This window comes from Colias philodice, chromosome 1, assembly GCF_061535455.1.
Source record: "Colias philodice isolate Cphi_HAF_F1 chromosome 1, ilColPhil1 Martin Lab GWU primary, whole genome shotgun sequence".
Lineage (NCBI taxonomy): Eukaryota > Metazoa > Arthropoda > Insecta > Lepidoptera > Pieridae > Colias > Colias philodice.
This window is the reverse complement of record NC_143086.1, coordinates 5,169,282-5,186,943: the sequence shown is the minus strand read 5'-3', so window position 1 is coordinate 5,186,943 and position 17,662 is coordinate 5,169,282. Positions and strand designations below refer to the sequence as shown.

The 17,662-nt window shown below is 32.0% G+C and overlaps 1 protein-coding gene across 1 annotated transcript in view; it reads left to right on the top strand.

Moving 5' to 3' along the window:
- Positions 1-11,497: 11,497 nt before the first annotated feature.
- Positions 11,498-17,662, top strand: part of LOC149491114 (uncharacterized) — a 52,095-nt gene continuing 45,930 nt past the window's right edge. Inside the window, exons 1-4 of the mRNA XM_089700142.1 lie at positions 11,498-11,546; positions 12,231-12,403; positions 16,009-16,190; positions 17,119-17,233. Of these exons, the coding sequence (XP_089556268.1) occupies positions 11,498-11,546; positions 12,231-12,403; positions 16,009-16,190; positions 17,119-17,233 (519 nt within the window). The remainder of the gene's footprint in view (positions 11,547-12,230; positions 12,404-16,008; positions 16,191-17,118; positions 17,234-17,662) is intronic.

Genomic DNA, 17,662 nt, shown 5'->3' with positions numbered 1-17,662 from the left:
TGAAGACATTATATTGTATAGGAGAATATAATTTTAAATTTCAAAGTTATAATTTTTTATAATTTTCACTTCGACTAAAATAGTATCTAAATAACAAGAAGATAAAACACAAATACATTTTTTGTTAGTTATAATATATTTATAAAGTAAATAAATTTAAATTTTTGTACAAGGAGTTTTGTTGAAATACCGTTACTTTTATTAATTAACCAATATTATCCTCACTAAGCTATCTTACATAATACCATTCTTACAAATCCCTATAAGATACAACAATACATTAAAAACAACCAACTCAATTAGCTTAATCTTAATCACAGTATTTAAAAGCTAATATGTTATAAGGGTAGTATGATGAACCTAATGGTTTCTTCCACGATCTTCTTACAGCCAATGATGATTGTACAGTAGAGGGACGAACGAAACCACCAACGTAACCTAAGCAAAACACAGGTAAAGTATGATGGTTTCGTTACGTACCCACCTACTGCTTGACGTTTCTTTATTTAGGACTCCGATCATCGTCCCCTATTATCTTGCAAAATCTGTAGGTGATTATATCAGCAGGCATGGTTTTTTGTATGGAGTAGTTGAGCAGCCATGCGGGACCCACGGTGCGAAATACAGACGGTTAGACACGCATAAAAGTTCACATGTTGACTAATCACAACCTGGTGCACTTTTCAGCGGTGAAACAGTCTGTAAGCTTCAGCGTCTTGTTGATTGAATTACAGATTCATATTGTTGTGATATTATTCCGAATTTTGTAGAAAATATTAAGACATTATATTATTGTATAGGAGAATATAATTTTAAAATGCCAAAGTTGTGTTTATTTAATTTTCACTACAAATATATAAAAATAGTAGTAGTATAAAAATAGTAAATTACAAGAAAATAAAACATAAAATATATTTTTGTTAGTTATCTGTTATTGTATAATGTTAATGTAAATAAATTTAAATTGTTGTACCAGGAGTTTTGTTGAAATAAAATAACTCTTATTAAACCAATATTATCCTCACTAAGTTGTCTTCCAGAATACCATTCTTACAAATCCCTATAAAATACAACAATAGATTAAGAACAACCAAAACAATTAGCTTAATCTTAATCACATTATTTAAAAGCTAATATGTTATAAGGGTAGTATGATGTACCTAATGGTTTCTTCCACGATCTTCTTACAGCCAATAATGATTGTACAGTAGAGGAACGAACGAAACCACCAACGTAACCTAAGCAAAACACAGGTTAAGTTCGACGGTCTCGTTACGTACCCACCTACTGCTTGAAGTTTCTTTATTTAGGATTCCGATCATCATCCCCTATTATCTTGCAAAATCTGAAGGTGATTATATCAGCAGGCATGGTTTTTTGTATGGAGTAGTTGATCAGCCATGCGGGACCCACGGTGCGAAATACAGACGGTTAGATACGCATAAAAGTGCACAGGTTGACTAATCACAACCTTGTGCACTTTCCGGCGGTGAAACAGTCTGTAAGCTTCAGCGTCATGTTGATTGAATTATAGATTCATATTATTCCTTATTTTACAGAAAGAATGAAGACATTATAGTAAAGCAGAATATAATTTTAAATGCCAAAGTTATAATTTTCACTTCGACTAAAATAGTATCTAAATAACAAGAAGATAAAACACAAATACATTTTTTGTTAGTTATAATATATTTATAAAGTAAATAAATTTAAATTTTTGTACCAGGAGTTTTGTTGAAATAAAATAACTCTTATTAAACCAATATTATCCTCACTAAGTTGTCTCCCAAAATACCATTCTTACAAATCCCTATAAAATACAACAATAGATTAAGAACAACCAAAACAATAAGCTTAATCTTAATCACATTATTTAAAAGCTAATATGTTATAAGGGTAGTATGATGTACCTAATGGTTTCTTCCACGATCTTCTTACAGCCAATGATGATTGTACAGTAGAGGAACGAACGAAACCACCAACGTAACCTAAGCAAAACACAGGTAAAGTATGACGGTCCGTTACGTACCCACCTACTGCTTGACGTTTCTTTATTTAGGACTCCGATCATCGTCCCCTATTATCTTGCAAAATCTGTAGGTGATTATATCAGCAGGCATGGTTTTTTGTATGGAGTAGTTGAGCAGCCATGCGGGACCCACGGTGCGAAATACAGACGGTTAGACACGCTTAAAAGTGCACAGGTTGACTAATCACAACCTGGTGCACTTTTAAGTGATGAATCAGTCTGTAAGCTTCAGCGTCATGTTGATTGAATTATAGATTCATATTATTCCTAATTTTACAGAAAGAATGAAGACATTTTAGTAAAGGAGAATATAATTTTAAATGCCAAAGTTATAATTTTATATAATTTTCACTTCGACTAAAAACAGTACCTAAATAACAAGAAGATGAAACACAAATGTCAAATACATTTTTTGTTAGTTATAATATATTTATAAAGTAAATAAATTTAAATTTTTTACAAGGAGTTTTGTTGAAATACCGTTACTTTTATTAATTAACCAATATTATCCTCACTAAGCTATCTTACATAATACCATTCTTACAAATCCCTATAAGATACAACAATACATTAAAAACAACCAACACAATTAGCTTAATCTTGAACACATTATTCCAAAGCTTATATGCTATAAGGATAGGTATGTACCTAATGGTTTCTTCCACGATCTTCTTACAGCCAATGATGATTGTACAGTAGAGGGACGAACGAAACCACCGGACCTAACCTAACCAAAACACAGGTTAAGTATGATGGTGTCGTTACGTACCTACTGCTTGACGTTTATCTAAATGATTTTATAACAATAGTAAATTAAAAGAATATAAATACTGGATTACTTTTATCTATAATAATATACAAGGTGTCCCAACGTCGGTGTACTAAGCTGGAAGGGAGTTGTAGCTTTACATACGCTGTTTATGTAAAAAATACCGACGGTAGGACACCTCGTGTAATTTTACAATACATGTAAATGTGACCCGGTGAAACCTTACAAATATTTGTGAGAAATATTTCCTTTATAAATTATTATATTATGTTTCTCACCGTTTTAATTTTCCCTGTACTACATTACATATTTCAAAAACATATCAACAACAAACAAAAAGCAATTGAGCTCCCAGGACTATTTTTCATTAGACTATAATGGGAACTAATAGGAATATATCGCTGTTATGTATTATGTCTGTAATTGATTTTTCCTCAACGTCCGTAAAGTGCAGGTTGCGATCAATACCAATAAATGTTTTACATTTCTAAGTGAAAAATCATTAAATTTTTAGCTTTTATTGGTACATAACAAACTTCTTGTACATAGACCAATATTTTGCTGATTTTTTTTATGACATTTCTAAAGAATACAAATAAATACGATAAACTGTTTATTACAATATTCTTGGCAAAGAACCTGGACGGTCGCGTGGTGGTAAGTGACTATCGTCGCTCTTATACATTTGCAAAGGCCTTACAAGTCTGCACATAAACAGCCTTTTTTAAAGGAATGGGTGTAAAAAAAGGACGTGGGGAATAAGGAAAAAAGTTGGAAAGGGTTGGTAAGGGTTGTAAGCTGTCATGTTATTATTTATATAATGCTTAAATTAATATTATAAGGTGTATAATTCAATTTTTGAACATGAAATATATTATATTAGTGATAAATTATAAAAAAAAATGTAATCGAATAAATCTGTTTTATTGTCTATACGAGGTGTAACTCACATATTCTGTTCAATCGTTCGGGTCCCACGGTGCGACAGACAGACAGTCACACAAATACAATCAAAGCACGTTGACTAATCACATCCGTGCTCCGTATATATTCGTGAAATCGTCTGCCTGTATATTGTAGCGTCAGGAAGGATCTTCGGAATCCAGATCCATATTAATAGTTTTTTTACACGAACTTGTTGCTATGAAGATTGTACAATACAGAAATAAGTAGACAGATCATAGCAGCCGTATACACAGGCACAAGGCAGGCGGGTAGGATCTTCTATCTTTCTTGTATGTAACACTAGCGACCCGCCCCGGCTTCGCACGGGTGCAATGCTGATACTAAATACACTACAGAAAAACTGTGAACGTTGTGTATAAAAACATAGCGTGCCCGCTCCGGCTTCGCACGGGTATAAAATATATAGCCGGGCGGCCGGCCGGTACCGCCGCAAACGCTACGTCCCGCAATTTTTAAATCTGTAATATCTTCGAAAATATTCACTTAAATCTTACGGTGTAAAGGGCCATATAGATCTATATTAAATGAAAAATGTATTCGAGGTATTTAATTGGTTAAGGATTAATGCTGTATTGGTTAAAATCGCATCGAAAATTAGCCATTATTTGTCGTAAAAAGTAAATGACAAAAAAAAGTTATTTTGGGTTATCCATAAGAGATAGACATGTGCCACCGCGGACTTTTCTGTAGACCTTTTCAATGTATATAATACTTAGTACATTATTTTGATAAAACTCATAGGGTTCTGCCTGCGTTTGCAATGTAAGCGGAAAAAATGTAATTTTTTACGACATCACATTAGAAACCTCAAAAATAACAGTACTTCTCCACTATTTAATGGATGTTATTAAACATATAAACCTTCCTCTTGAATCACTCTATCTATTAAAAAAAAAAACCGCATCAAAATCCGTTGCGTAGTTTCAAAGATTTAAGCGTACAAAGGGACATAGAGATAATATAGGGACATAGGGACAGAGAAAGCGACATTTATTTATTTATTTATTTATTGGTTTACCAACGTTTGTTTACATTTTACTCAATACAAAAATTTTAAAACACAAAAATAAACATGATAAATGTAACAAACACTTACAGGCAAACACATCATGCAAAAATGTTAAAGCAGTTTTTAATTAGTTAAGTACATATAAAAAAAAAGAAAATTAATTACAATAGAAAATAATTTGGAAAATCCAAAAGTGCACGCCTCATAATTTTTTTTAATAATTATTTATTAATTATTATTTTTGTTTATTTAATAACAATTAAACCACATCGAATCAGACCCTGAAAAATGAAAGGGTTCTATTCCTGAGCATACTCAAGCGTAAGAGAAAAAAAAAGACTCGATTAGTAAAGTATTTCGGTCGCTATCGTGTTAACAAGAAAAAGGATCCGCACATACAGACACACGGACGTCCAAGACAGAACTTTTTTAAACTGTTTTTTAACTAGTTTAAATAACAAAAATGACATCAAAAATATCATGAATGTTAAAAATAGTGTTTTTTCTTAATATGTGTGTGTATGTATTATCTTACAAGTGCAAATGTATGATACATTAAGACATTTTAAGTTTGAAAAATCAGATGTTTTGCGCGAAGCGACAGTAGTACCCACCTCAACGCTTCGCTTATGAGGCGTGCAAAAGTATACAGTAAATCATATTCATAAGTTTAAAAAAAAATCTTGAAGTATTTTGCGGAGTTTGCTGGGGGAATTTGTTTTATACTATGTAGTGATGATACATACAAGAAAGATAGATGTCATGATGCGATTTCTATAGTTTAGAAGTTACGATCCTTTTTTTAACCGACTTCAAAAAAAGGAGGAGGTTATCAATTCGGCCGGTAAGTATAATTTTTTTTTATGTATGTACACCGATTACTCCGAGGTTTCTGAACCAATTTACATGTTTTTTTTTGTTTGCTGCGGAATGGTGTCGAATTGGTCCCATAAAATTTTTATTCGGATAGGCCCAGTAGTTTTTATTTTATGAGCATTTTTGTCTGATCTCGATGACTTAATTGAAATGTAGCAAGTAACTTTGAGTCACTTCCCGGTAACCGATTGAGCTGAAATTTTGTATACGTATATAAATTGGATAGCGATGAAACATTATCATGACATAGAGCTGATTTGATGATGGAATCGGAAGGTGGTCATAGGAACTCAGTAATATATTGATTCAACTTTATCGAGTTTGGGCTCGTTTGATTTGGGTTGAAAAATACACTAAAAATTATTAAATAAAAATAACTACGTTAAAAACAACCGACTTCAAAAAACGGAATAGTAAAAAATAAAAAAGATTTGATATTATTAATTACTACATATTATTTAGATGTTCTATTTATTAAATAGGTTTGAAATCGGTGCCAAGCACTTAGTATTATAAAGCCCGTGCACCGACATCACTAAGCTTAAGCTTTTTGAGATGAAAGAATCTTCTATAAGGATTCTTTCATCTCAAAAAGCTTCATTATGCGAATAATCTAAATCAAAAACTATTTAAAAATAATATTAAGTTATAAATGCATTTCGTTGAACATCTACAGAATTTCATTTGTTATAAATAAAGGAGGAAAATGTACTCTGAATGCAAAAAGTACTTGAAACTTTTATGAATGCTTTTAAATGTGAACATTTAATGAGATTCCATATCGTTACATTTATTATACTGTAGAAGTGTGTTTCTGTTCGGTATATAAAATACTTTGGATTTTATTTTGTGCTAATGTTTATTATAATATAGTGATTATAATATTATGGACTGAATTCAGTTATAGAAAATAATAAGTACCCTTATATGAGTATCTGTATTTGAGACGATTGTTATCTGGTAATAAGTAGTTGTACTTAATTTAATTCATAAAAGTCGCATAACCGTACCGTAAAATATTATTACAACACAAACGTTTCTGAATTTAAAAAATACACACAACGCAAAACGCTGTACTTTGTAATATATTTGCAAGATATTCATGATTAAGATACTTCACTACTTATAATAATTTATTTATTTTATTTATTTATGACACTTTATTGTACATATAACAGGAATTTAAAATAAGTGAATACATAAAATTGGAAAGTGTACAATAGGCGGCCTTATTGCTTAAAAGCAATCTCTTCCAGGCAACCATAAAAATGTTAAAAAATAACACGAAGGACGACATTTCCACAGAGTAACTAATATAAAGTAATTTGATGCACTGCTAACTAGTTTCCGTTGTAAAAATAAAGGTAATTAGAAAACTTAAGTCCATTAAAGTTTTTGAAAAGCTCTCATAATATGAGCTTGAAGCGTCCTTGAAGCGAAAATTAAAAACTATCTGCAGGGTTGCGAGTAACGTTCCACTTGAGTTCTGAAAAATTTAGAGCGTCATAATCCATTCTACTTCATGCTAACAAACTGACTTTTCTGACCTATATGTGTTAGGGTTTTATTATGGTTTTATTTGAGGTATATTAGATGTTCATGCTCGTCCCGGGTCAAATCGGGAGACTCGAATTAAAGAATAATTCATTTAGGAATTACGAATTAATTGGGACAAAAATTACTAGTATCGTGGTACCAAACTAAAAACATTCTTTAACAGAAATTGTTTTAGGATTTATTAATATTGGGTTATTATAATAATTAGAATTTATTAATACAAGAAGCGGAATTTATTTGTTACCTAAACTGTCTTTTACCATTCAGTGTCTTAGATGTTTGGTTAGAATAGTATATCTAACTTTATAAAAAAAAGACGGGTTGCACTCCGGGATTGCCGGCAGAAGTGAAAACTTGATTATTAACGTTGAGCATGTTTGATATTTTGGAATGGTATTCGTCTTACGCTTTTTCGATCAGGTCACTTGTCCTGACGCGAGTTTAAGATTTTATACCCATTACAGAAAAAGTGCTCAACGCCGCTAAAGAAGTTTTCACTTCAAAAAAATAATAATCAACAATATCTAAGTGGATATAATTATTATTTGCGAGCGACTGTAGAAAATTGGACAATAATAATTTCCACAATAATTTCTAATTGTTCTTGTACAGAGGTTTTATATTATGTAGAATTCTTTTTTCAGTTGACATTATTATGATAGGAGTATATCTATGATTATTGACAGAAAAATAACCTTAAACAAAAGGGATCAACCGGAACACTTCATTAGGAAAAGAAAAGAGAAATTTGGTTAAGGAAATGAAACTTTGAATTATTAAATATAAAACGTATCAAATAGCAAATAGGTATTCAAGACTCTATTGTAAGTTTTCTAATACTTTTTAGCTGCATTGTGCAAACGATGGCTTTATTAAACTTATTATGCATATTGGCGTTGAAAATTTTAATGACAATTTTAATCCAATTACGGGAAGTTAATCTCACGTTGAACCGGGACCGTAATTAATATATTAAACACACTCCATTTACTAATGAACTTAAACTGATCAATAAAGCAATTACTTCTTTCATTAATAGTACTGAAAGCAACGCAAGCTATGCGGCAGAATATTATAGACCTGACCACTAGTACGTCTACGTCTTTGAGTGATAAAAATGTAAGTAAAGGAGACTTCCATTTCTATAATACGTATAATACTCGTGTAATTAATGTATGTTTTATTGTATTAAAATGGAATTAGGATTTTTAGAATAATTTATAGTATAATAGAAAAAAAAATGAAATTTATATTTAATATTATTATATGTATACGTTAATTAAAATTCAATATTTTTTAAGGAATATAACCCGGAGGCACATTTCCGATGGGACAGCATTAAAAAATTTGTGTATCTGGCTTACGCTTGTTCCTCCTCCATCTTTAATTTCGATGTATTTTCACGAGTGGTTGTCGAAAACAGTACGTAAAAATTTTAATAGTGGCATTTTTAGAATTTTTAGTTAATACTTATATAACTGATTTGCGTAATATATGTACATAACATAAAATACATAAACTTAAAAATTGTGTGGTAGCCACATGTGGCAACAAAGGTCTAACGTGTAGACGCAATTAAGAGGTTTTTAATTCGTTTTGAAAACAGCAGCCTATCCATAACTGCATTGTAGCAGCCTTGGGCAGATCGCGGGGACTCGTCAATTCAGTAGGTGGGCTTCCAAATAAGTTCCCAGAACTAGCAACAAGGAACAACACCAACTGAACAGCTAAGGGTGAAGTAAGGCAACTCTGACTGCTCAAATAATGCAAGTTAGAGTTGGGGAACCTGAACCTCATCATTGATCACTGAGATAAGCCATAAAGGCAAAAGGAAGGTGAGGGCAGGAACCTCTCTTGGGAGAACTAAGGACCTTAGGGGCGAAATTCCTCGTCACCTCGCTACAAAGTGCCATACCCGCGACTGATTGCACGCTTGAGATATCTATTGTCACGTAGATATCCCAATCGATATATCAATCGAGGCGATGGGGTCGTCACATCCCTACGCCACTATTTTATTATGATATTAAAAATCCACTAAAAATCATATATTGAAGTGAAACTTCTTTAGGCGCGTTGAGAATAAAATTTCAAGTTGCTTCATGGCAATTATCTATTAAGGCTTTGAATCTTGCCAAAGAAGTTTCACTTGTGACACTCTTTTTGTATTATATAAATTTTGAAGAAAATAACATAACTCAAGATCCTTATGTTTAATGGTATATGGTCTATAAATGGTTTTTTGGCTAAAATTCAAAATGCATAATGTAATGGCGAGGTAGTCTATACTTATAAATATTATGTATATCTTGAACATCGTCTGTTAAAACGACAGGAAAAAGATTGTGTTTAATTTTCCGTGCGAATGTCCTCTTCGTACTTTCGTGTATTTTCGTTATAAAAAAGGTTACGGTCAATTAATTTCTTTTGTGCTACCGGTAGCTGGATGAGGTCAAGTGTACGAGAAAACAACTTGGGAAAATTGAGAAAAAACTTACTGGCTTTTATAAAGTCGAAGTAATTGAAAAATACCTTTTCATGTTTCAAATATTAAGAAAAGACGTCAATACCCACACGTTTTAAATACCAAAGTGCATTAAAAAAATGTTGTGTGGTTTTATGAAACCACGGTAAAAGTGAAACTGTTCGAACGGTTCCGAACACTGCTTTGTGTAGCGCATGTCGCGTGAGGTATACCTACTCGGCAGCCGCGATACACGCGACATGCGCTACACAGACCAAAAAGTTTGAGACGATGTAATAAAATTTTCACTTTAAAAGAACACAGCTTTTTTCAACGCACCGCTAGATAAGTAATTGGATTGCTGTTCAAAGGTTAACTCACTTTTTGCAATCTTCATCAGCTTCATACAAAACGTTAAATGATTATCTCTTTTGTGTCCTGCATTTACGCTTTATGCAGAATATCGAGAGCTTATTGTTTATTATCGGATGCATTACGCTATGAACTTTACTCTTTTATTTATTCAGTTATTTTCTTTACAGCATTAACTTGCAGTAAATTATTTATTACGTAAAGAGAATTTCCTACGCTTTGTGGTTGCCTGGAAAAATCCCTTTGAAGATCACCTTCTGCTATTTTTATCCCGGGGCTTAATTTATGTATTTCCGAGTAGACTAGAAGATTTTATAATTAATTTTATAAGGAACTAGCGGTCCGCCCCGGCTTCGCCCGTGGTACATATTTAAGTTTTCTCTACATAAAAACCATCCTCGTACTTCAAGGAATATAATAAAAAAAGAATTATCGAAATCGGTTCAGCCGTTCTCGAGTTATGCGCTTACCAACACATTTTGCGATTCATTTTTATATTAATTTTATAAGGAATTAAAGGATATTTTAAACAGTTTCTCTTTCGCGCAGCACTGATAAAATATGAAGTTAAATTTCGATGATTGACGATTTCAACAGATTGGTATGTAATCCGGCTTATGCTCAGAATTTCCCTCACGTGTATTTACTAGCCAAAACTCGATACGTTTTGGGGAACAAAATTGATATTGCACAGCAATTAATCGGTACTTTAGTATATTGGAAATACGATATTTCGAAGTGCAATTTATGGAAGATTTACTTTATAATTTAACTAGAGGTCCGCCCCGGCTTCGCCCGTGGTACATATTTCGCAATAAAAGGTAGCCTATGTCCTTTCTCGGGTATCAAAATATCTCCATACCAAATTTCATGCAAATTGGTTCTGTAGTTTAGGCGTGATTGAGTAACAGACAGACAGACAGAGTTACTTTCGCATTTATAATATTATTGAAAATAATTGTAAGTTATTGAAATGGTAAAAAAAAGACAATAATAACCGGATAAAGAAAACAAATACACAACTTTGCACATTTTACAAGAGCGCTACAATGTAAACGGTATTTCAGAAGTTCTATCAAGAATTCTGCACTCAAATGCAAGATTTCATTCAGAAGAATTTATAGTGCACTTCGAGTCTGAGAATTTTGAAATAATAACAACTTTAGACAAGAGTCGCTTTTCATTTAAATACAAGTCGTCATAGACATTGCGAATGTTAACATTATTTTCATAGTTAACTTCTTGGAATATTTCCTTACAATTTCATTAAAAGCTCGTATTTTTTTTGTAAATTTACTTGGTAAATGAGATAAGTATAAATCGATCTGTTTCAATCTTCCGATTGAAAGGAAATTATGGTTGGATCGTCAGTGCGGGTTCCCGGAACTAGTAAGCTGTGTAATTGAGGAAGAAAGATTAATAGAGGAAAGCGGGATATATCAATATTAGAAGATAATGAACAAAACCAATGAGATATATTTTAAGGAAGAAAGTAGAAATTTCGGTATAAGGCTGAATTTTATATTAATTGGGCTTGCTGGTATATGAATTTTTTTTTCAAGAATTTTATTGCAAACAACGTCCTCAAAATATACAAAACTTATTTTATGGGAACAAGTGCAAAACTAACGAATATTTTTATTCATTAGTTTAAAATATATGCGTTTATTTTATTGTAATGGTTTTCAGAGATATTTGTTATTTTTAACCAACGTTGTTATTTATTAATTGGTATATATTTTTTATTTCTATTTCTGATTTAATCGATATAGTGCTATTATACTTTTGTATATTTTTGGCCCGGGTTTGCTCACTACATTTTTCACTTCACAGTGTATCTACAAATAATGTATCTCATTATTTACTAACTTTAGGTTTTGTGTAAATGACAACATTTTAAGTCAAATCTGGAGATCTTAATATAAGATTTTCATCTATTCAATACCGATTCATCTTATAACAAAACGAAGAGAGTAACCGTGATATTTTGGGTGACAAATTTATAAAATTAAGGATTTAGATTTTTTAACATAATATTGATATTTCGTTAAATGCTTGTTCACAAACCATATGGCATGATAAGAATGTTCCTTAAATACTACTTGTATATAACAACTTGGCAGAAGTATCTAATATCATACTAATTCACATTTATAATTCATACAACTTAGATAAAATCTCATTGCAGTGACGCTCGTGGAATTCATACTGAGCGCGGTAACAATAGGCATGGCCTATATGTTTATGGATTTCTTCATAAAGCAGTATACTAGAAAACTGGATACTAATGAAACCTTGAATCCGTTGCTTAGAGGTGTGACGTTCGGTATTCTCTTGCAAACTGCGTTTTGGGCTCTTATTGTGAGTATTCTAATCTATTTCGTAATATATAATATAAAAATTAAAGTATGTAGGTAGGGGTTGATAGAAGTTTGAATATTTTAAGTTAATTTTTAGCTTTTTTTTCTTACTTATTTACCTTAATTGGTCTTTCTAAAGGACTACTACGGAATGTAAAAGGTTAATGAATAAAAAGCAATGATAGACTTAACTTGGCTTAAGATATTAATTAGAAACTAGACATAAAAATCAAACACAGAAACATTTGCAGTTGAAGGAAAATATCCATTGAAAGTTACCTTGATTACCTTGATTAAACCGCATTTCGCAAATTAAAACCCTGATAATAATTAATAAAATAATATCTAATTATATGCCAAAATCCGAATCAGGAATAATTATCCAACAAGCATCGGAAGTCAGAATTCCAGGCTCCTTATAAATATTAATTAAATATATTGTTTATGGGGCTATAAATTACATTATTATTTATAATAAGGAGCATAATCATAAAAAGGAAAGAATCCGCTTTCGAATTCCATCTTCATTACGGCACTTCGGTAACCATATTTAACATCTTAAAGCATTTTGCATTTGAACAACACACGTGGTTGAATTGCCCTTATATTTCAAAGGTATTTAGTTTAAATTGCTCAGCATTACATGAGTTACCTTGCTGTTTCCATGTCTCTTTTCTTTGATGTTTCATAAATTGAGCGGCGAGGGAATAATTACACACGACACGGATAAACAATAAACATTACGTTGGCAAACCTGTTGCATTTTTTTAAATCATTTTAATGTTTCCATGTGCTTATATTGTTTTATTTTGATATATACTTTAGAAAAAATAGTTAATTTCCTGAAATATTCAAAACAGTGAGCATAGCTACTTAAATAATAAATTCGTAAACATATAACACCCACGTAAAATCCGCGACAGGAAATCACTATTCCAATAATTAGGTATAATGTACACAAAAGTTCACCTTTAACATTTAGAGGAAAGTAACCAAATATGGAATACCGTTTTGTTTTTGGGATATAAAAATAAAACTTTGCATAAATTAAATCAGTTTATTGTTTTTACTGGTCAGTCATACATCTATAAGTAATAATTAATAGCATTTAACGAAATATATCAGTAATCAAATTAAAATTTTACACAAAAAACAAAATCCCAAATGAGTAACCAAATATGGAATAGGTACCCATATATGGAATATAAGCATAAATCAACATAACAATAACAAAAATGTAATGAATATCTTTGAGATCAATTAAATGAATGTAACATATTGTGATAAATGGAAGAAGTTACGTAATTACTTGCAAAAGTCACAAATCCAGATCCATCTGGACCAGCACATCATAATGTGTTCAGAGCCCATACATCAAGCATTTAATTCAACTTTCTCCACTTTCATCCATGGAAAAAAGTCTTGAACAGAACCTCCTGATCCTCTGCTGATGCATGTATGTTACATTCTGCATCAGCAGAGTCAGAAGGCACTTGGTCCATCAACTCATCATGTTCCACTACCTTCATCAAACTGGATAGCGTCTAGTTCCTCAGAGTCTTTCTTCTTCACTATCATCCTTATTTTTCTTCGATTGTTTGTTTCTCTTAATAAAGTTAATAACGTTGAAAGAAGAAATAGAAATATAATGATGAAATAAAGTTGTCCTAGGGACTTGGAGATCCTGTGCCGCTTTCAAATACCCCATTTTCTTTTTTCGGACGAATTTTATAGATTGTGCCGTTTTTTCTTCATCCCAGATTTTTCGTTAGGTTGATTGTGAACCGGACATTCTAAAAACAAACATTACATACAGTTTTTAAAAAAATAATAGCAAGTTTATAGTATTCCATAATTAGACACCGACGACTGTCCATATTTGGATTTTTATACTCGTTCAAACTCTTCTAAATATTTTTTCAATTCACAATATTTTAAAGACAAAAGATCACAAAATGGTGAAATAAACATAATACCGATATACTAAATAGTATAACACTTATGTAAACAAACATAATAGCCGGTAAATACTCATTTATTACTTACCTTAAAAAATTTCTGCATGGCAACAAAACAAAACACCCCTGCCACACGGAAACCGTTCACGCAACTAACTCGATGGTGTTAGTGCGATAATTAGTACACCAAATGAAACAGAAGATGGTCGAATGTTGCGATTCATACTTATAGTATTAGAGAAAAGAAGGAATTCCATATTAGGATACTATTCCATATTTGGTGACTTTCCTCTACTTTTCACATTTATCTCATTAAAGATTTCGTACCGACCGTTAATTAAACATCGTGCATTCAAGGTTCTCGTATTTTGTATACAAAATATACAAATACATGAACAAATAAACATAATACTGTTTGAAAGCAACGCAGCGCCACTACGTTCACCCCTGACACTGGCATTGAATCTCATTGAAAATGTTTTCATGTAATTATATTTCATTTTCGCTTCCTTTGAATGAAAATTTCATTTGAATTGAAGATGATTTTAATGAATACCTGCAAATGTAAGCACGGGGCTTATTAACATTCATAATTACGCTTGTGTGAACTTTATCATTTGAATGCTGGTTTATTAGTGTGGTATAAATTATGTTATAATGCTCTGTCAGTGACTACTTATAGTTTGCTTGATTTTGAATGAAGTATCTTTTTGTAGGGTTGCTTAATGTGTTCTCGTTTTTTGTCTCAAAAGGGTTTTAGAATGTTGTAGAAATAGGAAGACCACTTAAAATAACTAGCAAAGAATTTCAGTACTTGGCACCATTATATATTTTTTAATTAAAATTTCAGGCAATAATTTGTATCAATGCCAATCAAAAACAAAAGAAGACATTTTCCATCTAGTCTATAATAATCGATCATGATAATATAATCATGACATTAACCCTGATATTCAAGTGCTACCATCCGTATATTTTCAAGGAAAAATCCTTTAACCCGCATGTCTAATAGTTTGACATGGTTCACATGTCTGCAATCAGAATGTAAACAAACAATTTACGCAAGCATTGAATACCTCCTGCAACTTTAACTCAATGAATTTCCTATACTCAAAGATGAGTTGTTCTCTAACAAGGCTGCGCACGGCTGTCGACATTGAATTTGTTTTCCCATTTAGTTCTAACAGTTGTAAGGGAAAGTGTTCAACACGAGCATATGACGTCGTCTGAACTTGTTTATATCAGGTGTTTATTAACGGTAAGGGTGTTATGTCAATGAATTATTGTGGTCATGTGCTTTCTATTTACCTTTGTTTGAGTTGATTGTACGCGTGGCTACGTTTTTATTTTGATATGATGAAACGTTAATTATTGTAATAAACGTTTATTATTACAGCTGATGGATTGACGTTTGTTTACATAGTTGTCTATGATTTAAAATGTAACCGATAAAATTAGGTACCTATGTAATTAGAACTCTTATTCAATTATGAATTAGCATAAACTTGGTAAAAACTTGTCTTCATAAAAATGTGGTCGAATATTTTTACTACTATATTTTATACCAATATTGGTATACCTCTAACGCGAGACTTAAAGAGTGTTTCTACAATGTTCAGATATGATTAATTCTTTTCTTAACCGACAGAATGCTACAAGTCTGGCTGACTCCCTCCGCTTCCTGGCGGTGAGCCTGCCCATGGAACCCAACTGGATGTTTTGTCACCCCAGCGCAGACCAATCGTGTATAAACTCAGAGGACATACTAATGAGATGCATCGCCAAAAACGTGACCAACATCAAAGCTACATCAGTGCATTTTCATTACGAGTAAGATTGTTCAGATTTTATGATATCATAACAGATAATTTAATAAAAAAACTATTCAAAAGTACTTCAAAAACTAAATTGAATCAATAAGTTTTCATTCGAGTAAGTTAAGACTCTTCGGTCAATTGATAATACTTCCACAAAGTTTACAAACCGATTTGCTATTGAGCATCAAAGCCCAAGTAGAAACCATTCAACAAGAGAACTGTATTGGCTTTCAAATGCTCTCAGTTATCGTATTCAAGAATATTGCGATACCAATTGAAATATCTCGACCTTTAAATCGCGAAGTTAAATTCCGACGTGCGCGACGCAAATTCATTCCTTTTAAGAGCGAAATTATGCAGATGGAAAATCTATTTGATAAATCCATTTGGAAAATTCTCTTGAAAAGATACCCGTTAATAATTTCCGTGAAACTAAAGTTGAGGTCGTCGGGTTTGGCGAAAACTGGAACGTGAAATCTCGTTACCGTGAAATGCAGATTAATATATGAGGTTCAAAAGTGACTGAGATGTGGAAAAATTGCATTCAGACATTCAGTTTCATCTAGAGCTTTTTCCGTAGTAGATTAAGGTTTTCATTGCTGGAATTTCGGGGAAAGCGTAACGTAATGTCACATGTTAATTTATTTTATAAAAATTAAAATTATAATTAGGTATGATTAATTGTGAAAAATTTGGACTGAGTTTGGAATATTCCTCTAGTTTTATTATAATATCTACTATATAAAAATAAGTCGAGTTTTCCTTCCTGACGCTATAACTCCAGAACGCAAGAACCGATTTCCACTGTTTTGCATTAGTTTTAACGATCTCGGGCTCCGTGAGGTTTATAGCAAAGAAAAGGTGTCTCTGTTGGCGAAACGGAGTTCGCCCGGTTTGCTAGTTATTTTATAATTAATAGAAATATAATCTCATATTTTCAGTCGAATGTTCTTGAATTTTGATCGGAACAGCTTGTCGTCGAGATTCTTTCTGATTGCAGTTGTATGGTTGTCTAATTTCTTCATCGCCTCAATCACGGATAGTGCTTTATTGAAGGTATATTTTTATTTTTTTTGTTTTTTTTGCATATAATAATATTAGGCTTAGCGTAGATGTTTAGGGATATTATGAATTATGATATCATCATCATTAGCCCATATACGTTCCCACTGCTGGGACACGAGCCTCCTATGAGGATACAGGCCATAATCCACCATGCTGTCCTAGAGCGGGTCCGCGGATGTCATGTGTTGTCGAGGTTTTGATTCTTCGACATGTCGGTTTTCGTTCACCGTTCCGAGCGGTGGTGATGTTATCAACATACACAGATAAATTGAAAAATAAATACTAATTCCTTTTTTAAGTAATTAGTTCATATCCTGTTCGGGGATCTTTTTTAGAAAACCAAGCAATTTATGATAGCAATTTTACTAAGTGCAACATTAGAATTTAATCAACGTTGAAAAAAAAGTGGGCGTTAAAACA